Source organism: Ictalurus punctatus, chromosome 20, assembly GCF_001660625.3.
Source record: "Ictalurus punctatus breed USDA103 chromosome 20, Coco_2.0, whole genome shotgun sequence".
In the NCBI taxonomy this organism is placed as follows: Eukaryota; Metazoa; Chordata; class Actinopteri; order Siluriformes; family Ictaluridae; genus Ictalurus; species Ictalurus punctatus.
In genome coordinates this window covers 13,319,107-13,344,327 of record NC_030435.2, presented here as the reverse complement: position 1 = coordinate 13,344,327, position 25,221 = coordinate 13,319,107, and the positions used below count along the sequence as shown (strand labels likewise).

Sequence of the window (25,221 nt, the reverse complement as noted above, 5' to 3'; positions counted from 1 at the left end):
CAGGGGGTCGGTACCACCGTGCACGTCCCGGTCCACGTGACTTTTACATTACCCATTTTTCATGCAAACTGTGCTCTGTTTCGGTCTAAACTGCCAGTGTGAAAGCCCCCTTATTTTCAATCACATGAATGTTTTTGTTTTTGTGTTTAGAAATGGATTCAGGATTCACGGCTTCTAAATTAGGGCTTTCAGTTCCCTATGTGTTAACTACTTGTACTAAAATGAATAGAAGTGTGGGTAATAATAAAAATGGTGAGTCATGATATGGAAAGAATTTTAGGATGTCATAATGTACATACTTAAGTTTGCTAGCAAAATAGTAGTTAAACATTTTTAAAACCTATAAAAAATGTTTCTTTAGGGTGGAATTCTCAGCTGTGACTCCACCTTTGCTAATCTCCATGGTTACTGTAATGCTGAGGAGTTGATGGGGCTTTCCGTCACATGTCTGATGCCAACGCTTCATGTTCCGCTGCAGTGTCGGACCATACCAAAGGTCTGGAGCATGCTTTGATTTATAGCTGCTTGACCAAAAAGCATGCATACACACACACTTTTTTTTAAAAAGTATTATTTTTTTCTTATCGCCCCCCCACCCCCCAACACTAATGAGTATTATCCATCGTAATGCCTCATTGCACAACCTAATGTATAGTGATATTTTGATGCTGTCATTAGTATGGGCTAAAGGAGTAACTTTAAATAACTTTTTAAGAGTGTAGGGTTCATTTACTGTTTATTAGATTGAGATGATTCTGGGTGTGCAAATTTCCACTTTTCATATAATTTTAACAATGGAGCAGGATTGTGAATGTCTAAGTGATTTGTTTTTGTGGTGTACATGGATTAAATGGTCTAATGTGTGTCCTCCCGTAGATGATGCGTGTGCAGAGCGTGTGTGTGCAGGGCAGGAGTAGCGCAGAGCTGCGTGTGTGTGTGCGACTGCGTGCCGCTGTATCTTGTGGAGGACCTTTGAGCCAGATGGGCAAATCCCCCTGTGTTGAACCCAGTGAAAATTCACGTGCAGCACTCCCTGATGCAGGAGCAGGTCTGTGTTTTTGCTTTGATCCATGATTTACACATATAAACATCAAGCAACATTTAAACCACATCGTACCACAAACTATCAAGCCCTTAATGCGCTCTGACCAGGCGGCAGTTGAGAGAACCTGCTATGACAAATGGCTGTTTTGAGTAAACTCTTAACCTAATGCACTAGATTTGGCTAAAATGAAGGGTTCTGCATTCCTGCTGCAAATGGTCTACTTTCCAACCTTCAGTTCTGTTGCTCTCCAGTTTTTCAAGATGGTGCTGGTGAAGGCATGTGCTCGCCCCTCCCAGATGTGGTTTATTCTGGGTCACTGTGGACTTTTGTTCCCTCCAGCAGCCTTCTGACTCTCTACCCCAATGGCACCATTAACAGCATCAACAGTATCTACTGTCCCCTGCTGATGGGATATAGCATGACTGAGCTTCTAGGCAAGGTACTGCTGTAATGTGTCTACGGTCTCTGTCAAAGAAAAATATACAAGTTACAACTTAGTTTACAAAGGTGATGAATCAAAATTATGCAAATTTGCACGTTTTGTTAACATACTGGAGTAATTTAGCTTAATTACAAGCACTTCTTTTAAGTGTGAAATATCTGTAACTTGATGGGTAATGTAATAAAAGCTATTTTTAAATGTGTGTGTATCTCTATGCATGTGTATAGAAGATCACCTTCTTGATTCCAGCCTTTTACGAGATGATGTGTGCCTTTGACAGAAGCCCCAGTCCTGTATCTTATCAAGAAGATGGCTCTGCATCCAGTTCTTCTAGTAGCCACACAGGTAGGCCTGTCACGAAAAATACTTTTGTTGGACGATATGTTGTCCCAGAAATGATTCCGATAAATGGTATTCTTGTAATTTTAAGACCATTTTGTGCCACGCTGATGAGAAAATGCACAGATTAAACCAAATATTCGCACATTTTCTACATTAACTTCAACATGTATCAACAAAAACATGTGAAAACTCCCCTGAAATAACATTACAATGAGTACACTATTGTAATACAGCATTGTGAATCCTTTATGCTTTTGTTCGTCATTGTCTGTGTTTTAGTGCTTGTTTTAGACTTGGAGCATATTTTAGCAAATGACTAAATGTTGGTGCAAACATGTAAACACAATGGGCAACATTGAGATCAGCATAAATGATCAAGGTCTTGTACATGTATCATACAAGTCTAACATAATTACAGGCCTACACGCGCGTATATGTGCTTTCTCTGAGAAATCTGGCATGACCTAGTAGATCACTCTCGTGTTATCACAGAAAATGTTAGAAGAGGCTTTACTTTCTTTAGTTAAATCAGGCGTGTAACCATTTGACAGTCAACAGCACCACATCTAATACGCACCCATGTTAATCATGGCTCTGCTTGTGTGGAATATTTCGGGCCATAACTATACTGGTGTGGGCTCTTGCACAGAGGGATTTTAGGTTAATTAAATTTAAAAAAAAAACAAAAAAACCCTAATAACCTGGTTGCATAAGTTTGCACACCCTTTTATAACCTCAGGTTTAAAAGTATTTATCATAGACCTGTCATCAGTGAAATGGTTGTGATTAACCCCAGGTGGCTTCAGCTGTTTCAGGATTTTGTCACTTTATATATAAATGTAAGGGCAGGATTAGATGTCAAATCTGAGTAAAAGTGAAACATTATAACTTCAGTTCCCTTATTTTCTCTGATCCACTTAGACTCCTGCAGATCCTTTATTGGAGGTGGGGGTGGTGTTTTAAGCCCATCTGCTTGTGCTACCTCAGCAATGGAGAATCAAGACACATGTAGTGAGTGCCTTTCTTTCTGTGTACAATCACAATTTCATTGTCATGGAGATGGAATTATGGACAGTTATTCCATATTTACTGGAAGTGACACGTGTATATACTTCAGAGGCAGTCCTGTAGATCTGTTGTTGTGTACATGCTCATTTACAGCCTTGACTCTCTTTACTCAATAGTGCTAATCATCGTACACTTTTCTTACCTTACCCTAAATACGAATGTTGGTGCTTAGCATTATTTCTAACATGCTCCTTGAGTTACAGATGATGTGTAACGCAAATTGCTAGGGGTGTAACGATGCATCATGTGATGACTCAAAAATCTGACTGTGCATCATGGGAATCAGCATTCTATTAATTATACTACTAATGCAGTTGCACTGTTTATACACCAGAATCTGCTCAAACCATAGTTTTAAAATGTATAGCGTGCATGCTGAGCCCGATAGCTCCAGATCACTGTGACTGGCACGCCTTATATGTTATATACTTACATCACCACATTGTAACAGGTGCTTTCAAGCAATCTACAGAGCTTGTAAAAGAGACTGTGGATCTCAGGCGCTTTTGCAGACTTTGGAGCACTATTTCTGGGTAGAAATTATGTTTCAGTCAATCAGTTTCATCATGTCAGAGACTTTATTTATTCAGTCACATTTTGGGAAAATATACAAGTTTATTTCTTTATTTTTAATATGGTGAACCTGTAGTACATTTTGGTTACAATATTAGTTGCATGTTTTTAGCTATTTTAAATTTATTTAGATTTAAACATAAACGCACATTTGTTTTGTGCGTTGTTTTGAGTCATAAATTTTTTATAAAATTAGTCTTTTCAGTTATTTATCTTCATTCAGAATTTGTTCAAAATATTCCGGGAACTAAATTGAATCCAGTCGTGAAGTCAGTATTGTGAATTGAATTGAATTGTGACTGTGTGTATTGATCCACCCCTACTAGCTATTTATGTAACTGTGCCTGATTTGTAAGTTGCTTTGACTAAGCAAATGAGGAGATGCAAATGCTGTAAACAAATGATAAACATTAGGAGTGGTTAATATCACTTGGATGCTGTGTGTGTGTGTGTGCGGGTGACCGTTTCATACGGCCATCATTTTCACGGACCCTTCTAACACCGTTCCCGGAGGATTGGTGTGGGTTCTGACTGGGAACCCTGGTGGTCATCCGATTGTCATAGAACTACAAATGCATATGAAACTAGCGTTCTATTTCATGCCTCCTAAAGGCCGGGGACAAGGAATATTGCCTATTGTGTATGACTCATGCCCCAATGCCATGAAGAACTGACCCTCCTTCAAAAATGGGTCGATAGCTGTTGTGATCATTCCAGTGCAATTAGCAGAATGCCTAATGACATGGGCCAGCGTATGTTTGGACGTGTCAATGTTAGGCATGCAGCTGACCTGCTCGTAAGCCTTCGTGTTCGCTAAAGTACATAGCGCAGAGCTCGAATGTGGTATAGCAGATGGTTCAAAACCTCTTTTAATGCTTTGAAATATAGTCCATGCAATGTGACTATGAAATCATTTGGGACTGAAACCATGCTATGGGCTACACATCAGTCGTGTATAATTGTGCCTAGCTACCTTTGTACCCAGCCCCAGGCATGCACTTTAACACTGTAGCAATGCAAGTGATTAACCCTGGTAATGAAGAATGGTGAAGTAGAAATTCATTTATGTTGACGTTCTGCTCAGGGTGACTGTATAGTATGTTTATATGAAATGGACCAAATCAATCATCATTTTGTACTGTTTTTGTTAAGGTCCCAAGACTCTACTGGCCAAAGACAGTATGTTGTTCCCAGCCCTGAAGAGGAAAGGAGGTGCTGCAAGAGGGAAGCGAGCCTTCATTTCAGCCAGGGCCAAGCAAGAGCATCAGGCCCCTTCTGCCGTTACTGTTCTTGCGATCTCCCCCATGCCTGCAAACAAGTGAGCTAAACTCTCCTCAGTTCAGGAAATAAAACAATTCTAAAACCAGAGCATCCAAACTGCCTGCTCACTTCCTTGTTGAAGCTACCATTATTCGCAAGTAGATACATGTGAATGAGAGCAGGATAGAAACCAGTGGGAGCTTTGACTCTCTGATGGTCAGAGCATCACAACTTTTTTTTTATTTTTTTTAATTAAGATTTTTGATTAACAACTGATTTGTTTTATTGACCAAATAGCAGAGAAGTGTTTTCTTTTTCTAAATAGTGTATATATTTTTATTTATTTATTTATTTTAAACTGGCCAAACATACATAATTTAACAATGCTGTGTTTATCTCCAGTATTCCAGTGTTCAAATTTGTTTAAGAAGTCAATTGGTTTCAAATCGCTTTTCTCTTTCAAGTTGGTGCAGTGGAGATTGTGTTTTTTTTTTCTTTTTTCTTTTATAATAGTGTGTGTGTGTGTGTGTGTGTGTGTGTGTGTGTGTGTGTGTGTGTGTGTGTGTATGTATAAATAAATTATTAGACTATGGAAATAAGTTGCCCATTCAAATTTTAAATCGTCACATGAGACAACTTTGAGAAGAGTCGGTCATGCAAATGAATTCGGAGTAAAATCTTAAAATGCTTTTAAATAAATGTTTGAATGTAATTGTGTATTCATGGGTTTGGTGCAACTGTCCTAGTTGTTTACTGAATATCTGATAATGATTTATTCCATGCAGTTTGGAGGACACTACAGAGCTATGCAAGGAGGCAGCTGCAGTAATAGCCCAGCGTGACGAGTCCTGTCCAGCCGATTCCACTACATCTCTACTGCACACCTTTGCTTTGCTCGAGTCCCAGGATTGCTCAGCCCGACTGCAGAACTCCAGCTTTGAGGTGATCTCCCTTGGCAGTCGCTCATCCTCGGGTTTCTGTGAAAAGTGGGCAGGCCCTGAGAAACCAGACGACACGCAACACGAAGTAGAAGTAGCAGATTCAAGCAGCTTCTTCCTAGACCTCGATGCTAACGGTGACGCGATTGCATTTGCTATTGGAGAGCTGGAGCTAAGTGAGTGTGACACGGCTGAGCTCCTGTGCACACAATCGCCTTGCATTGTGGAGTCTGAGCCTGAAACCGAGCCCCCTGAACAGAAAATTACTGAGCAGGAATGTCTGGGTATGTGTGTCGGTCCGTTGCTAAAACCGTTATTACTTTTCGAGGGAAACCCAGAGCAATGGAATGCTGAGTTGAAAATTTCAGAACAGTGTACTCCATTCTCAGAGCTCTGTAAAAGTGGGATGCTGTTATCAAGTGACAGACCAGCAACCTCCACCCCAAAAAGGCCACTGTCCACCACTGCTAGACCACTTTCCCCTCTCGCCCTGATACAGGAGGGCAGGTTTCATGCTAACTGCTACCACCGAGATGGAACGCCTCTGGGTATGAGACTATATTTATTTGTTTGTTTGTTTGTTTATTTATTTATTTGATATATTTTATTGATATATTTATTAAAATTACTGTCTAGTTTAAGGTTTTGGACTAAACATTTTTGAATTTTCCACCTGCAGCACAACATATTTTTCCATGTTCATATTTAAGATTCTCCTCGTATTTTCTACAGTCACAAGGAATCTGCTAATTCAATTCAATTCAATTATGCTAATCACATCAAGGCTTTTCTTTACTCATATTCAGACTAAATGGACAGTAGTAGCTATGTAGCAGTGACTGTGTGTCTGATCTCTGGGTGTATGTTTATATTTTTGTTGTTTAGAGGTGCAGTGTGACGTTTGCAGAGCTACTCTCTCTAGTGGAGGTGCTTTGTTCTGTGTGTGGCTGAGTGGGAGTCATCTTTTCCTCCACCAGCAGGAAACGCTGCAGAGCACCCAGACCTCTATACCAGAGTCCTCCATTGAGGACAGCTTAGCCTCCAGCCTGCGAGAGGTGAAGCCAAAACATATTGTATTAAAAGCAATGGTTCAGCTGTTTACTTGCATGTTCTGTCAATTTATGTAGTGCTTGTCAGCCCAAAAAAAAAAAAAAATAGTTCAGGTTGTTTATCCAAAGTGCTACTCCTCTTCTTTTTTTTTTTTTTTTGTCTTTTTTTTTTTTTTTTTGTCTTTTGAAATTTTTTTCAACTTTTTATTCAGGTGATCAGTGAAGCAGATTATGGTAAGGGTCTGCGCTCCTCCATGAGCCTGGAGCAGTCTGGAGCATGTGAAGGACAGTTTGAGGAAGATTATCATGCATTGCAACCCATAGGGAAGGGAGCCTTTGGCGTTGTCTGGCTTGCCTTACGACGTTGCAACGAGCAGGAGGTTAGAAAGTAGAGTCTCCTTCAGGACCGAATGGTTGAGACACTTGAGTATTTTAGTCTGTGCTTTATTTTCCATCTTCTGTCCATGTTCCCTTTCAACCTTCCCTCTTAGTGACTTCATCCTGTTGTTTCCTGTTTTTCTCACAGGTGGTAGTGAAGTTTATCAGGAAGAGCAGGGTGGTGGAGGAGTGTTGGGTGGAAGACCCTGAACTGGGTCAGGTCACTCAGGAAGTGGCCATACTCGCCCGATTGCATCACTCCAACATTGTCAAGGTGCACAAGTTTTTTCAGCTAAACATCATAAACTTTTTGAATAAGATTTCCAGGCCTGTGTAGTAATAATTGACAATGGATAAGTGGTGTCTATAAATTAGAGATGTCTTCACCATGTACACATTGCTGTCATACAAAAACATTCATGCGTCCTGCATACACTTAGTTTTATGCAAATTATTTAGACTTTTATTATATATGGCCACATTAGTAATGATTAGAGATGCGCCGATGTATCGGCCGATAAAGGCTATTTTTCCCGCTATCGGCCGATTAGTTTAAAAACATCCGATGATGAGGGCTGATTGTATCCTGTCAATAAAAAGAGGGTGGGGGAAACGCATCGATTTTGTAAAGATGATATCTCTTGTGTGGAATGATGACAAAAGTTTGTAAGCTGTGTGATCTCTGCACTACTTTTGTTAAAAAAAAAAAAAAAACTCTTGTTTTTTTATAAAAAAAAAAAAAAAAAAAAAAAAGTTTACACCAGAAGCTGCAGCAGTGAAACGAATCCGAGTGAGTGTGAAGACTAACAGGAGGTTTTTTAGAATTCAATGGTAATATGCATTAACATTTTTATGAATTAATATTTTTGCTTTAATCTTCAGAATTTATTTAATGTGTTAATGTTAAGAGTAATGTGTTTTCTGTTTGAGACCAGTTACTGTGAAACAACTTGTTGAAATGGAGAAAATAAAGTTTTTATTTGCATTTCTTTCATAATTGTGGAAATAACTATTTTTAATTTAACAGAAGGCATAAAAGGCAGAACTATTGGTATCGGCCGATATCACTCTAATCGGTTATCGGTATCGGCTGAGAAATTTTGTATCGGTGCATCTCTAATAATCATTAGGTTACATGATAACGTGTATGGTTGTATCTGTGTTAGGAACTCAACACCTTACATAAAAGTTCTTTTAAACATGACAAATACAGTCAGGTCTCAGTATCAGTTACAGCATCTCAATTTTTGGAATTCTGCCCCTGTACACCAAAACAATTGGTTTGAAATGAAGCAGTCAAGATGTGATTGAAGTGTAGACTTTCATCTTTAATTTAAGAGGTTTAACAAAATATTGTATTGCATTAACTGTTTATGAATTACAGCCATTTTTACAGACTCCCTCCATTTTCAAAGGCTCAAAAGTAATTGGACAAACTAACATAAATGTTAGGAGCATTTTTAATACTTGGATGCAAATCCTTTGCAGTGAATGATTGCCTGAAATCTGTAATCCATGGACTTTACCAAATGCTGAGTTTCCTTCCTTGAGATGCTTTGCCATGGCTTTATCGCAGCCGCCTTCAGTTGCTGCTTGTTTTTGGGTCTTTCTACCTTCAGTTTTGTCTTCAGTTAGTAAAAAGCATGTTCAATTGGGTTGAGCTCATCAGACGTTTAAGAACATTTAATTTCTTTGCCTTAAGAAGCCCTTGGTTTGCTTTCACAGTACATTTTTGGGACACAATCCATCTGTTCCGTAAAGCACCGTACTATCGGTGTTGAGGGGGCGTTTCCCTCTTTTCCCCCCTCACTTCTTAATCGCTAATTCAAATTAGCGGCTGTTCGGGGGCAGCAGTTGCTTGAATGATGGTTTCATTATTATTATTAATGAAAAACATAACAAAACAGTACAATGGCAAACTCGTTTATATTAAACATAGAACTTTTTAAACCAAAAATCCATCGTCTTGTCAGTCAGCTCACCTCACTCTCTCTCACTCGTGCTAAATGAAATCTAACTCCTGCAGATCTGTGTTGTGACTCACCCAGCTCATGCTGAATTGAGTAGTTGTGTTTGGTTTTAATTGTAGTGTTCATTCTCTGACTGAACTAAACGATTTTTATTACTAATAAAAAAGCAACAGGACAGTAGGGGCCAGTGCCGCTGTGGTCAAGTGATGTAATAGGTGTGTGGTGGAACACTGACTATTGCAGCAAGCCTACTTCCCATCATTCTGGTACAAGTTAATCTTGCTTCAGAACTGGTCAGGCTTATATTTTTTTAATTTTATTTATTTATTTATTTATTTATTTATTTTTTAAAGAGGTTTTTTTAAGCAAAGTCTAATCTGGCCTTTCTGTTCTTTGTGTTGTGAGTGGTTTGCATCTTGAGGTAAACAGGCTCCATTTACATTCATGAAGGGGTCTCTTGATTTGTAGACTTTGACAATAATAGTTCTACCTAATCCAGAGTGATCTTGACTATATACTGTGGGAAAAGACTTGGATAGATGTTGTGAAGGAGTGTTTATTTAACAAGGAAAGAATTGTGATCATCCACTTTAGTTGTCTTCTGTAATCTTTCAGGCCCTTTGGTGGTGTTCAGTTTGCCAGTGCGTTTCTTCTTTTCAACAGTGTATCAAAATGTTGATTTGACCACTCTTAATGTTTCTTCTCTCTCTCTCTCTCTCTCTCTCTCTCTCTCTCTCTCTCTCTCTCTAATAGGTCTGTTTTTGGGGTTTTTTTTTTTGTTGTTTTTTTTTTTTTTTGTTTTTTTCTTCAGTCCAACGATCGCCTCCTTAACTTGCATTGACATCTCTTTGGACCACATATTGAGAGTACCCATGAACAGCTACCAAATACAAATTCATGACTTTGTATCCACTTTAGACCAATTACTTTTGAGCCTGTGAAAATGGAGGGACTCTGTAGAAAAAATGTCTAATTCCTAATATGATATTTTTTGGTAAATGGTCTGTGCTTATATAGTGCCTTTTTAACCATGGCATTTCTACAAAGTGCTTTTCACTGTCTCATTCACCCATTCACACATACCAATGACAGCAGAGCTGCCATGCAAGGTGCTAGGCTGCCATTGGGAGCAACTTGGGGTTCAGTGTCTTGCCCAAGGACACTTCAGTATGGGGATTCCTGTGGGCCGGGAATCGAACCGCCAACCCTACGATTAGTGAACAACCCGCTCTACCACCTGAGCCACAGCTGCCCCAATTTAACTCCAATTAAAACTGAAAGTCTATACTTCAGTCATATTTTTGATTGCTTCATTTCAAGTCCATTGTGGTGGTATACTGAGGCAAAATTACAAATACTTATGGACATGACTGTGTATTGTTCTGAGCTTTTAACTCCGCAGATACCTGATCTCTTTTTGGTTTCAGTGGGAAATTATTGAAACAGTGCTTCCTAGAGTGGCTTAATAATGAAGAAAAAGCACAAAGTGTCTTTTCCCACAGTATATAATAGAATCTCTGCCAGCATGTTTGTTCTCTCAGGGTATACAACCCCAATTCCGAAAAAGTTGGGACAGTATGGAAAATGCTAATAAAAACAAAGGAGGGATTTGTAAATGTACTTTGACCTTGTATTTAAACAAAAAACATATAAAGAAAAGGTGTTTGTTTTACTTAAGCAGCTGCATAGTTCTTTGGAAGATAAACATTTATTTTGAATTTGATGGATGCAACATCAATTAAGGACAAATAGCGATGTGAAGAGTCAATAAGAAGGTGATGTGAAACAGGTGAGGCAATCGTCTAATCATAGTATATAAGGAGCCTCCAAAAAAGGCCTAGTCCTTCAAAAGCAAGGATGGGTCGAGGCTCACCAATGTGCCCTCAGATGCGTCAGCGGATAATCCAGCACTTTGAGAACATTACCGAAAGACAAATTGGTAGGATTTTGGGCATTTCACCTTCTACAGTGCACATTATAATTAAGATTCAAGGTATCCGGTCAAATCTCGTAAAGGGAAAGACCGAAAGCCACTTCTGAATGCGTGTGATCTCTGATCCCTCAAACGTCCCTGTCTTTAAAAACCGTCATGGGTGAAAAATGGATATCCAGACATGGGCTTGGGAATACTTTGGTAAACCTTTTGTCAATCAACACCATTCGCCACTGCATCCACAGATGCAAGTTAAGGCTTTACTATGCAAAGCAGAAGCCACACATCAACACTGTCCAGAAGCACCGCCGACTTCTCTGTGCTCCGACTCCTCTGAGATGGACAATAACAGTGTTTTGTGGTCCGACGAGTCAACATTTCAAATAGTTTTTGGACAAAACAGCTGTCGTGTTTTCCTCTTTGGCCTGGGGAAAACGACCATCCAAGCTGTTATCAGCGTCTGGTCCAAAAGCCAGCATCTGTCATGGTATGGGGGCGTGTCAGTGCCCATGGTATGGGGGCGTATCAGTGCCCATGGCATGGGGAACTTGCACATCTGTGAGGACACCATTAATGCAGAAAGATATATGTACACATTTTGAGCAGGACAATGCCAAACCACATTCTGCCTGGATTACAAGAGCAGAGAGTGTGGGTGCTAGCATGGCTTGCCTGCAGTCCTGACCCACCATAATGTGTGGCTCATTATGAAGTGCAAAATAAAGCAGCGAAGGCCCTGTACAGTTGTGCAGCTGAAGAAATGCATAATGGATGAAAGGGTGAAAATTACACTTGCTAAATTTAACCAACAGGTGTCTTCAGTCCCAAACACTTAAGTGTTATTAAAAGAAAAGGTGATGTTACACAGTTGACTGCCCCAACTTTTTTGGTGTGTGTTGCAGTAATCAGATTTGAAATGAGCGTATATTTTCAAAAAATAAATTCACAAAGTAAATCATCAAATGTGTTTTTAGTATAGTACAGGGTGAACTGACTTTTCAAATGACTTTTTTGCATTTTTCATACTGTCCCAACTTTTTTGGAATTGGGGTTGTATGTTACCTGAGTTTATTATACTTGTCATTTTATATAAATGCATAAACAGTGTAATCTTTCAAGGCAAACGGACTGACCAACCCTGCAGGTTTGAAAGAGCCTAAAATCCCACTTCCCTGTGTAAAACTAATCCAGACCTGGTTTGAGATCAGAGAGGGACTGAATGCTTCTTTTGTATGTGCATGCGTGTAAGATGGGAAGAACTAATGTTTCTAGCCCCAGCTGATGGTTTAAAATCACTGCATGTGTTGAAGTCATTTTTAATGTTTTTTTTTTTTTAATTATTATTTTGTTTTTTTCTTTGAAGGTGCTGGAGGTGTTTGAGAATGAGAACTTCTTCCAGATGGTGATGGAGAAACATGGAGATGGCCTTGACTTGTTTGAGTTCATTGACATGCAGCCCAGGCTGGATGAACCACTAGCCAGCTACATCTTCCGGCAGGTGTGTGTAAGCTGGTAAATGTGAAAGACTTATTCAGAGTGCACAAGTAGTAGCTGTTGGAGAAGGACCAGGATGTATTAAAAAAAATCAATACAGTTTAATAATCTGAAAGTGTGTGTTACAGTTGGTGTCAGCAGTGACTTACCTTCGTGGGAAAGGCATATTGCACAGGGACATTAAAGATGAGAATGTCATCATAGACACGGAGTTTCATATCAGACTGATTGATTTTGGCTCTGCGACCCTCCTGGAGCCTGGCAAGCTCTTCCACACATTCTGCGGCACGTTGGAGTACTGCTCACCTGAGGTGCTGCAAGGAAACCCGTATGTACACTGCATATAGCATTATATTTTTGAGACTAACTTTTGACATCACATTCAGTTTTATTTAACGTGACCTGTGTATGACTTTTAAATATACAAATTCATATTCAAATACGTTTGTCAGCTTCCAAGCTCCTATGCTACTCAAAGTATCTTTGTGCTTGGAAGACAGAACACTGATACTATTAACATGAATGCATTTTAAAATGGTGATGGCACCACTGAATTAAGCCTGGGCTTAGAGATAGATACCCTTTCCACAGTTTAAAGTTTGGAATTATCATTGAAACATTAGATAAATTGTGGTTGAGGTTATTTAATTAAATATGAAGGCATATTTGCACTACTAAGTATTGAAATAAATTGGACTTAACAAGTGTGCCTCAGTTAAAGAGCTTGCTTTCAGAATCATCTATGATTCTCTTGTATAGTTCAGTCATGTTTTGATAGATGCCGTCTAATAGATCTTGAATTATACTGTGTGTAGGTATAAAGGACCAGAACTGGAGATGTGGTCTCTAGGAGTACTTGTATACACCCTGCTCTTCAGTGAAAACCCTTTTTGTAGTGTGGAAGAGACCATCCAAGCCAAACTCAACATCCCCTGTGACATCTCTACAGGTACACTTGGTCAGCAATGTAGATGGAAACCCCAGTGCTCTGTATGTGGGGTTAATTTTCTTGGACTTGAATTTGGACATGTTAACTATGTATCAGGTGCATCATAGCCGCAGGTGCAACCCCCCCTCCCCCCCCCCCCCCCCCCCCCAAAAAAAAAAAAAAAGTTTACCGCTACAAACTCCTGTAACCAAATTGGAATAGCCACCAAATGCAAATGGAGTTCTGTGTCACCACGTCACCACTTGTCAACCATGTAAAGTGGCCATGGTTTCTGGTTGCTAAGTTAATGATACTACAGTAAAAGAAACATGAAAGTCTCTTCCATGTTTGCAGGATTAGTTGTTCTTTTCGAACCCTGTATCTTTCACATGTTCTTGTCCCCATGGAAACTGGGGATAGAAAATGTCCTTTCCATTCCCTTGCTGATCATAAGAGGCAACAAATTGGGTGACTTGTTTGCCTTGATTTGCGATCTGTGTTTTTGGGGAATCGGTCCTGGCACTTGAGGAATATGGTCTGCTGTCTCTACCACTAGTCCGACACAATGCTTTGGCTTCTACATCAGACGCAGGAAGTTGGAAGGGCCCGTTCCAATCAATTGGCCGGTCAAGACTTAATAAATTTCGGCCATTCCTTTTCTCTTTCCAGAAGGCGTTGACTAAGGGTCAGTCGAGCAGCATAATTTACATAGTCGCTCAAGTACTCACCCCTATATCCCTGATGCATATATGCAAGATGTCCACGGCTCTGTCCATCCCCTTGTTGGTTTCTGAGGTGGGTTGGGAATAGGGGTGATGAAACAAAATGCATATGGACATGGACACCAAACAAACCCCCTAAAAAGGATGCTGGATCATGATTTAGATCTTTATTCAGTAAATGGAGATTTTTTTGGTTTGTCATTTAATAACTGGCAGTGGTTTGTAATCCTAGAATGTCTATCACCGGACATGCCCCTCACCAAGCTATCTCCTTTCGCCATACAAAAAGGCATCTCGGCAGTAGCAGGGACAGTCAAAAATGCAAGAAAAGGTCTCTGTCCAAATTCTGGTGGCTCTATATCATGACATTGACAGCACCTATATATGAAGAGGCCACAACCAGCAGAAAACATTCTAATAGACTACCAAAGAGTACCTGTGGATTTATATATACCCAACCTACTAAGATGCTCCAATTGCCAGAAATTTGCTCATGGATCAGCAAGTAAAATCAAGGCTATCTGCTGCAATTGTGGAGAGGAAGGACATGAGTATATCTACAAAAAAACACCATAGTTTTGCAGCTGTGCAGGTGAACATAGTGACTCCTCAAAAGACAAAGAAAGAGGCCCAGAGAATAAAATGTTAGTTAGCTACCTTGAAGCATGGAAATTGATTGAGAGCCTGCCTTCCTTTAAACTAGAGAGATCACGTGTCCATACTGAAGTCCACAAGAACGGTCAAAAGTCGGACAGACTTGACCTGGATGAACAAAGACAAATCTCAACCAATTTGTAGTAGTAAGTGCCCCCCTTTACCGAAAAACAAAATCATAAGCTCTCAGAATGAAAGCTCTTCAAGAGAACAGTCTAATCTATGCAATAGTAAGAGCAAAAAGAAATAAACCCTACAACAACCAAATGGAAGAAAACAGCCTGAGCAAAACTGAAAACCCAAAAGATATTCAAATGGCAGAGACTGTGGCCTCTCGCAGCCAAAACCTCTCACCCAAATTACGAGTACATGTACTGCCTACCTGATATGGAGTAATAATATTGTTCAATGGAATTGTCATGGTCTTGGATCCAACTTTGCAGAATTAGAGTTTAGCTGCTGTTTTTAACTCTTGCCTTTTCTCTTCATGAGGCCTCCTGGTACCAAATAGCCCCAGTGGCGTACCTCTGATGGTACAGCCATCTTAATAAGACCTACAATCCATAGTCCCATTGCAATGAACACCAACCTACAAGCAGCAGCAGTATACTTAACACTCCACAAACCCATCACACTGCTTTATCTGCTTTACCACCTGATGGCTTTAGACCTGGATGACATTTTGGGTCAGTTGAAATCCCCATGTGTTCTTATGGGTGATTTGAACAGCCACTATGGGGAATCAGCCATTACAACACTAAAGGCAAGACTATAGAGAACTTATCAGCAATCATCCCCTCTGTTTTCTAATTGACAACTCGCATACCTACCTGCACCTGTACATGGGACATACTCTGCAATTGATTTGATCGTATGTGAACCTGAATTATTGCTTGACTTCTCATGGCATGTAGGGGCCGATGTGGGAAGAATCCCTTTCCCTCTAATATAACCTTCGCAGAAGCAGATATGCAACAAATAGTGCTCAAGATGGCAGCTTAAATCAAACTAACTGGCCTTCCTTTCAGACCCGTTGCCAGAAGTTTTAGCGCCTCAATATATCCAGGACCCATTTAAAGTGATTCACTGATACTCTAATATTAGTCGCAGATGAAGTTATCCCAAATACATCAGGAAAACCAAATTTAAGGTTTGGTTTGATAAACTGTAAAAAGGTTACTGAGGCCCATAAAAAAAGAAAAAAAGGCTTTTTGACCGACACCCAACAACAGGGAATCTAACGGAGTTCAAAATATGCGGAGCACAGGCCCAAAGAGTCATCAGTGCAACGAAGAAGCAAAGTTGCAGGCAATTTGTATCAAGCTTAACGTTCAATGCACCAACAAAAAGAAGGTTTGGTGTATGATGTGTAACATGAACGGTAAAGGAAGCAGATCACAAATGCAGCGTATCAAATATGAAGGCACTCTCCTTACCCAAAAACATGAAATAGCAAGCTAGCAGAGACATTCGAAAATACCACAACACAAAACTGCCCTCCCAAATTCCAAGCTATATGTGTACAGCAAGAAAAGAAAAACTTGTTCTACTCAGACAATACAGAATCATATAATCCACTCTTCTCAAAGAACTCCTGAACTCCATAAAGAAGTCCCATGATGATGCTCTTGGGTCAGACAAGCTTCACCATCAGTATATAAAACAATTCCCCCATAGAGTTCTGTTTCTGCAACTTAAAGGGTCATGAAACCACACTTTTTCAGCTCGTGTACCTCTCAATGTTTTTGGAAGAATGTAACTTAATTGGGTGTAGATGGCTGTGTGAAGAAGGGAGGGGGAGTGGGTGTGTCAGGGGAAAGGCAGGAGAGGAAGCGGGGGCAAGTTATTGTGAGAACACTCAATAAAGATGGATAGTGACCAAAAAGTTTGCAGATGAGATGGAGGACTTCTCCTCTGAATCCCCAGATCTAAATGGAGGCACAATAGGGTCCTCTGCCCCTTCTATTTGAACCATTAGACCCTGGCATAACCATGGAGGAAAACGAACCCGGAGGAAGCGCAGATGAGAGAAGTCTCGGAATGGTAGCTAGCTAATAGGCTCGAGCTTTTCACGAATATAAAGGCGAAGGCTCTTCCCGTCAACGTGGACTCTCGTTGCATAGTTTTGCATGCGAAGGCCTGTGGAGTTTTTAAGTGGTTTAATTAGCTCAAAAGGCAAGTAAAACTGTCATGGTTCAAAATGAGACACATATCTCATTTGAGCAGCTGGGAAAAGTCCTCAGGACTGAGTACTGCATCATTGTTTACATGCAAACTCCTTTCGTGAGCAAGTCCGCAGTTCACCTTCCAATAATTCTCATAGCTCTCTCGAGACAACACACTTGAACTCTTACACCACTGAAACAAACTCTTACGACCCATTTGAACGCCTCTCTCATCTACTACATCTTTAGGAAAGCACCACGTGCTGTCATGAATAATTAAGAGACAGCATCTGCTCCTGGGATAATAACACAAGATTTTAAACCCTGAAGACGAAATGGTGGAAAAAAGCTCAAAATTAACCAATTGTCTCCTACAATTAATGGATGCTAAGACTGTCTTTTTATGATTTGCGACAAGAACGCCTTTGCTAAAATCTCAGAAAACTTTAATGTAGTCTGGACATCGGGACACACACCTTCCTGCAGGCTAGAAGCAGAAATCATACCCATACCTAGAACAGGTAAGGACCATTATGACTCTGACAATTACTGCTCTATAGCCCTGATTAGTGGGTTTTTTTGTTTTTGTTATTTGGGGTTTTGTGGGTATTATTATTATTATTATTATTATTATTATTATTATTATTATTATTATTATTATTATATTTATTTTTTTATTTTTTTTTATTATTATTTTTTTTTGGGGGGGGGGGGTTAAACCAGGGAGAGGATGGTTAATAATAGGCTTGTCCGGAAGCTCTCTGTATTTTCTACAAGGGGACAAATAATACATTGAGCCACAATAATGTATAAATAAGATTCATGTGTGGTCAGTCAATCATGGGTTTAAATTTTCCTAAACAAAAACTGTCTGTACTCAGTTCTGTCTACTGTGATCTCTACACCATGAGTCAGAGTTGTAGATGCCTGGAGACCACACGAAAGCGGTCAGATTTGTTACACCATAGTTTATACAGTCACTCAGTAAAGTATAAAATGCGAGTGACATTATGTGCAGAGAACCAACAATAACGCAGTAATATACATGTATACAGTATATGCACATATAAAGTAATAAACACAATAAAAGTTACTTTAAGAATTGAATAAAATCAAATAAATGTGTAAGGTGTGATATTTGCTTTGTGATTTTTATGGCTTTCTGCACGCAGTACTGTATGTAAACAAAGCAGGTCTCCAGCAGTCAGTTAAAGTGCAGAGTGTAATAGCGTAGTGTAATCACACACCCTGTAGCAGTCCTAAATGATAAGTGGAAATGTAAATGTTCTTTAGTGGTTTGAGTGGTTATTATTAAGCAGCCATATCACCTGTGGGCTAACACTGTCCCTGAGTATTTTTGTGTGTGTGCTGATGCTGGAGTACAAAGAGCCTGTGGAACTATAGCTTGGGTCTTGTATGATCCCCAAAGCCTTCGTTAGGTAGTAAAGGAGACGAGGTTTTCAAGACCACAGACTGTCTTTTATCCCACATATCCAAGAAACGCCTAAAGAACTGATGCCTTATAACTGTAGATATTTCAAAAGGTGCTGACAAAAAACAAAACTGAGTGCAGACTGTAATTTACTACTGTGCCTATACAGGGCACTGATCCAAGCCCGATTAGATTATAGGGGTATAATCTATGGCTCTTCCAGTCAATCATGCCTACAAATGTTGGGCATTGTGCACCATCAAGGACTATGACTTGCCTTGGGAGCATTTAGAACCTCTCCTGTTCAGAGCCTATATGTTGAAGCCATTGAATAACAAACACCTGTCTCTTCGGTGTATGACCAAGAGTAAGACAAATCGGCAAAATCCAGCCTACTCTCCAGGTTTTCATCCCTGTTAACTACATATGTAAGAGTCCAGAGTGAAGTGCATCTGTCCTTTAAGACTACATGCAAGATCCCATTTAGAAAACCTGAACATTAACATTGATGTCTTCACCCTGACGCATCTCTGCTCTATTCCCCCCTGGGATAGGAAGAATAAAAACTGATATGTCTTGTCAGCAGCAGTCCCTTAACATAAGAAGCATAAGAAGACTTCATCACATACCTTTATAGAAAGATGGATCCAATGTAGAAATCATGCATCTGCTGCTCTAGCAGATTGACAGCAGCACCACAGCATCTGCATTCTAGGACAAAGCTCTGTCATTACAGCCCAAGTTCTGTGCTTTTTTCTTTTAGCCCTGGAATACATTGAATATGCACAAGTTTTAATTTGTTCAAATTCTAAATCCTGTCCACAGTGGAACTATAGCATTGTTGTTGTTGTTGTTGTTGTTGTTGTTTTTTGCTGGGTATCATGCCATTTTAGGCTCTCTGGCAATGTGCAGGCAGACATGGCTACTAAAAAGGCCCTTGGAATGAGGACCAGCAAGTGCCCTATCCCACCATTGGACCTCAGACTGAGCTTGAACTCCTATATTGTAAGCAAGTAGCAAGGGAGATGGGATGAAAATTAGTATAACAAGACGAATCAAATCAATCCTGTTATTGGCACAAGACTGACTCATTCCTTTAAAACTCGTTGGGATCAGACTGTGTACACAAGATGTCTCATAGGTCACTCAAGACTAACCGATGTGTTTTTTTTTATTATTATTATTAACAGGTGAAGAGGCATCATATCAGATCAGTCATGTAGAACTCCTCTGGCTGTAAAGCACATTTTATTGAACTTTTTTGCTTTTAATGTCATCAGACAAAGACCGACTTAATTTAAACAATCCATATAGATGTTTACCGTGCTCAGTGAAATATTTGCCCTTTTAATTTTTTACTTTTTAAAATATCTCCTATTTAGTTGTTCATTTGTTTGCCCATTTAGTTTTGTGCCTCTATCTACGCATGTATTTATTTATGGTTTGTTTATTTGTAAACTTGCTCCTGCCATGAATATAGCATTTGATACTGACATGGAGTTAAAAATTAAACACCTTGCTTTATATCTGTGCCACACAGGAAACTGTACCTATTATGGTTTTTCAAATATTACCTTTCATGTAGTCTGTTATACAGGTGTTTGTGAATGTAAAAACATTTGCAAAGTTTAAAAAAAATCAATGGGGTTATTGACTCCCAAATGAAAGAAGCGATTCTGAACAGCTGAAACGAGTCGTTAGTGATTCCAGACATACTTCCTGTACTAACCTATGTAGGTTTGTAACAAAAAGCCCCGCCTCTGGTCTTTATCAGCTGCTCGCTGACAGACCGAGCTGAAACTCGTTATGGTAGTGGGTGTTTCTTTATCGACACACGCTGACCATGGTAAACCAATCAGAGCAGAGTATGCTGTCTGAAAGGAGGAGTTTAGAATGAATCCTTTAGCACAGATCATTTAACGAGTCATTTGTGACACTGGGGGGTGTAATGCTGCAGTATAAATTATGAGCACATTAAAGTGTTTTTTTGATCTTGGATGCACGTAAATCTATTGTATGAGACCTTTTTAAAACAAAACTGGGTGTGATGCCATAATGCACACTGGGTGCTGAAGAATCTCCAATAACATGAAGAAACAACTAAATCCTACAACTTGTGTGCCTTACCTGATATCAAGCCTTTGTATTAGAATAGCATGGCCAGGTGTTGAGTGCCACACAAACCTGTATTGATTGATTGTGTGTGTGATTTCTAGATTTGTATAGACTGCTGGCTGGTTTGCTGCACCGAGAGCCGTCTGAGAGAATGACACTGGAGGAGCTCCTGCAGGAACCGTGGATACGGCAGCCCATTAACCTGGCAGAGTACAGCTGGAGTGAAGTGTTCCCCTGCAATCATGGTAAGCACGTGTACACGGTCACACAACTATGCTTTTTAGGCCTGATTTTATACTTGATGCATGTGGACATGGCAGCAGCATGAGCAGCACTTTCCTGTGTACCTTATACACATCTGGAGGATTAAAAGCAACTAGCACGTCACAGACAAAACATGTTTGTCCAACAGGTTGCCATGTCAGCCAGTAAAATATTTAGCAATTGGATGCCATATTTGTCTCTGTGCACCAGCCATGAGATGTTAAGCATAATGATGAGCATGTTATTGTTTCTCTTAACTTTCTGCAGACATTGCGGTTGTGGTCATGAGCTGCATTGCACATGGACACATACAGGGCCCTCCACTAATATTGGCACTCTTGGTAAATATGAACAAAGAAGACGGCGAAATTCTTTTATTGTTTAACTTTTTGATCTTTTTGTTTTTTAAAAAAAAAAAAAAAAAAAAAAAACCTCACAAAAAATACTCTGCTCTCGTGGATCTCAAACAATTACAAACACAACACGGGTTTATCGAAAATATATATATCTTTGTTAAATATAGGTGTGCAACAGTTATTGGCACCCCTATGAATTCATATGAGAAAAAATATATTTGAAGGATATTCCCATTGATATTTCCCTTTTTTTTTCCTTTTTTTTTTTTTCTTACTGAGGTAGCATATTGGCTAAATTCCCTTAGTCATTCATAACAATGGATAAGAACAAGGAATATAGCTGTTCGGCAAAAGCTTGTTGAGCTTCACAAAATAGGACGTGTCTATAAGAAAATATCACAAGCATTGAAAATGCCCATTTCCACCATCAGGCAATAATTAAGTAGTTCCATTCAACTGGAAATGTTATGAATCAACCTGGAATTGGACACGTGTCTATATCGTCTCAACGCACTGTGAAGTGGATGGTTCAAGTGGCCAAAAAATCTCCAAGGATCACAGCTGGAGAATTGCACAAGTTAGTTGTGTCTTGGGGTCAGAAAGTCTCCAAAATTACAATCCAAAGTCACCTCCATCACCACAAGTTGTTTGGAAGGGTTTCAAGAAAAAAGCCTCTACTCTCATCCAAAAACAAACTCAAGCGTCTTCACTTTGCCAGACACTACTGGATCGGGTTCTATGGTCAGATGAAACCAAAATACAGCTTTTTGGCAATAAACACCAGAGTTGGTTTTGGTGCACACAGAGAGATAGCCATATGCAAAAGTACCTCATGTCCACGGTTAAATATGGTGGTGGCTCTTTAATGTTTTGGGGCTGTTTTTCAGCCAGAGGACCTGGATATTTTGTTAGGATACATGGCATCATGGACTCAATCAAATATCAACAGACATTGAATGAAAACCTGACTGTCTCTGCCAGAAAGCTTAATATGGGTCGTGGTTGGATCTTCCAGCAGGACAATGATCCAAAACATGCATCAAAATCAACACAAAAATGGTTTACTGACTTCAGAATCAAGATCCGCCATGGCCATCCCAGTCCCCTGACATGAAACCCATAGAAAACCTGTGGGGAGCTGAAGAGGAGAGTCCACCAGCGTGGACCTCAAAATGTGAAAGATGTGGAGAGATTCTGTATGGAGGAATGGTCTCTCATCCCTTGCCATGTATTCTCCAACCTTATCAGGCATTATAGGAGAAGACTCAGAGCTGTTATCTTGCAAAGGGGGGTAGTACTTTTATTGACTAAAAGGCTGTCGATAATTGTTGCACACCAATATCTAACAAAGATTTGCAATTATTTGATATCCATGAGATAAGAGTATTGAGGATTTTTTGAACAAAAGATCTGAAGGTTGGACAATTTTTCACAGCCGTCTTTGCTCAATTTTACTTAGGGTGCCAATATTGGTGGTGTGTACTGTACGTCGTTACATTTAAAAGCATTTGCTTATCTTGAATATCCAGAAGATTAGAACACAAAACAGACTTTTCTGTGTGGTTGAATGTGTGTAGGATTTATGTGGTGTTTATCATTGTAACCAGCAGATGAACTGATTTTAGATCTGATCCAAACAAAGTGAAGGTCACAGCAAGGTCAAGTGTCTGAAATGGTCTTTCTTCAATAGCTTGCTTCCTTTTTAAAATGTTTTGAAATGTATTTGAAGGATAGTTCTGGCACAGAATATATAAGGGTAGTTCCAACTTGGTGGTGGAGACATCCTTATCACCTCAGTTGGGGTTGAGGGTTTTTTTTTGTTTTGTTTGATTTTGTTTTTTAAATAATATAATATAAAATGAAATAAACAGTAGACATAACATGGAGAATATTTCAGATATTAGAAGATTGGCTGCTCTATCGGTCACTGTCCTCATATTCACAGCAATCGTGAATGTTTGGTGAATTATAAATGGGAGAAATCTACAGCGTCTCAGTTTTCAAAGCTGGCTTACTGAGATTGGGGGGGGGGGTACCCCTCCTGCTAGAAGGAATACATTTTAAGGCATTTTCCAGAAATTTAACAGCAACAGAATGCCCCATTTGGGAGATGAATTATTTATTTTTATTTATTTATTTATTTATTTTTTAACTTCAGCATTCACTTTGTATCTTGTCCATACTTGTCTATTAATTAAATAGAATTAAATTTTAATATAACATAATATAGAGCGAGAGAGACTACAAGGAAAATGGTGGGAGGAAAGACCCTCACTCATATCTATGGGTGTCATACGTGTGGAATAATTTAAATTAAACTGCTGATAAAATACTTTATGCTTTTACTATCCATTTTTTAGTCAGTTATGATGATTTTAATGCCCTTGAGAAGTCAGCTGATGAGACGAATCTTTTATTGTTTAAAGTGTCATTTAAGTGTGTTCATGAGCACTGATTTAATTGATATTAGTTTAAAATATAATGACACCTTGTTGTGAATGCTTGATTCCAGCTGTCAGTGTTTTGTCCTTGCATCCTTTCCTCTTGTCTCTAGAGGAAGGAGCTAAGAAGCAAGGAAACGGGTACAATTAAAGAAATGAAAAGCCTCCCAAACCTCTCTTTGAATGAATGCGAATTAGTCCATAGCTTGATTAAACGTAGACACTCCTCCTGAGCATGTTGCCCCGTGAGAGCCTCCTGTCTGAGCTCTGATGTGTTACTGCTCTTGTTAGACAGCTATTATACTGATCCAGAGCCTTTTAGAATGTATACAAGTCGAATGTACAGTTATAACAAGATGATGATGTTTTGAATGTGTGTGCTGCTTGAATACAATGTTTCTCTTGATATAATAAAGGACATGAATCTGGCATGTACTTGGCGCGAACTAGGGAAAGGTTTCAGTCCTCAAATGATGGTCTTACAGTTTGTAGCTTCAGTTTCTGTTACTGTGCCTCATATCTTGAATAAAAGTTGAGATTTTTATGGACTATCACTGCTCTGAAACTCAAATTATTTAATGTGTGCTACTTCCTGTTCCTGTGTCTCAATTTCTACCAAAAAAAAGCACCTGGTAGATTTTTCATTTCCTTATTGTTTTGTCAGTTCATTATGGATTTAAATTGACTGTCTTTTTTTCTTTTGTTACAGACTCTTCCGAGCAAAATCGGTACAGTCCAGATATGCAGCATGAGGCCAGTGCGCATGCTGCCACTGACGAGACTTCTCTGCAGGAGGAGGAGGATGAAATAGAGGAAGATGAGGATAAAGAGCAAAGGAGAACTATGGCAGCGCTGGAGTTTGAACTCCTTAAGTATCTAATTGAAGACTGAGGAAGCTTTTGGGCTGCTCTGAACAGAGACCTGCAGTGGGAAAAGGTTCAAATAAGAAAGAGAGAGGTGGAAAAAATAACTGCTGCTACTCTTTCCAATTGTTTTTGATGTTGTGTTTGAAGACTTTGATTAACTGTCAGTCAGGTTCCATGATGTCCTGCATGAACACCAACCTTCAAAATACACCTGTCTTTGTTTCAACACTAAATTATGTTTGAGATGACTGGCATAGAAGGCGGCTAGAGAGAGGGCTAGCCCATGTTGCGCAAAAAAAAAAACAAAAAAAAAAAACCATTGCTGTATTTGGCACTGGTGATGTAAATCACAAATTAAACGGGCAGTGTCTAAATTGTTGCACTCTTTGTTTCAGAACATTGTTTATCCGTTGGAAAATGAAGTAAAAGTATGGAGTACTGTAAAAGCAATCAAGAGTGCTGTGCCTATTTTAAATTATGTAGATGTATGGTTGCATGCATTGATCATTTAAGGAACAGCCTTGAAATGCTAGGTTTTAAAAGAAGCAATTATAAACAACTAATTTTAACTTGATTTTTTTTTTAAACTAAATTATTCACATTTTAAATATTTACATTTTAAATATTATACAACATTTCATATGAATAAAATCAGGTCTTTTGAGTGTGGTGTTTTTTGTTTGTTTGTTTGTATTTAATATTTTTAACATTAAAACTGACGCGTGATTCAAGAACATTTTTCTGGATTTAAATAAAACAATTCAAAGCATGTTTCTTGTTTCCTTT

The 25,221-nt window shown here is 39.2% G+C and overlaps 1 protein-coding gene across 4 annotated transcripts in view; it reads left to right on the top strand.

The window, feature by feature from the left end:
• pask (PAS domain containing serine/threonine kinase) overlaps window positions 1-25,221 on the top strand; it is a 32,471-nt gene that overhangs the window by 7,152 nt on the left and 98 nt on the right. For 2 of the 4 annotated variants that reach the window (XM_017496256.3, XM_017496255.3), the window contains exons 6-20: window positions 362-496; window positions 877-1,048; window positions 1,297-1,484; window positions 1,715-1,832; window positions 2,751-2,840; window positions 4,623-4,788; window positions 5,516-6,216; window positions 6,554-6,723; window positions 6,930-7,097; window positions 7,244-7,369; window positions 12,362-12,496; window positions 12,621-12,820; window positions 13,308-13,441; window positions 20,610-20,753; window positions 24,279-25,204. In XM_017496256.3, coding sequence (XP_017351745.1) covers window positions 362-496; window positions 877-1,048; window positions 1,297-1,484; window positions 1,715-1,832; window positions 2,751-2,840; window positions 4,623-4,788; window positions 5,516-6,216; window positions 6,554-6,723; window positions 6,930-7,097; window positions 7,244-7,369; window positions 12,362-12,496; window positions 12,621-12,820; window positions 13,308-13,441; window positions 20,610-20,753; window positions 24,279-24,460 — 2,829 coding nt within the window. In that variant the 3' untranslated portion in view covers window positions 24,461-25,204. Of the gene's footprint in view, window positions 1-361; window positions 497-876; window positions 1,049-1,296; window positions 1,485-1,714; window positions 1,833-2,750; window positions 2,841-4,622; window positions 4,789-5,515; window positions 6,217-6,553; window positions 6,724-6,929; window positions 7,098-7,243; window positions 7,370-12,361; window positions 12,497-12,620; window positions 12,821-13,307; window positions 13,442-20,609; window positions 20,754-24,278; window positions 25,205-25,221 lie in introns of those variants that run through there. The other 2 variants (XM_017496257.3, XR_001815841.3) reach the window with 2 other exon arrangements.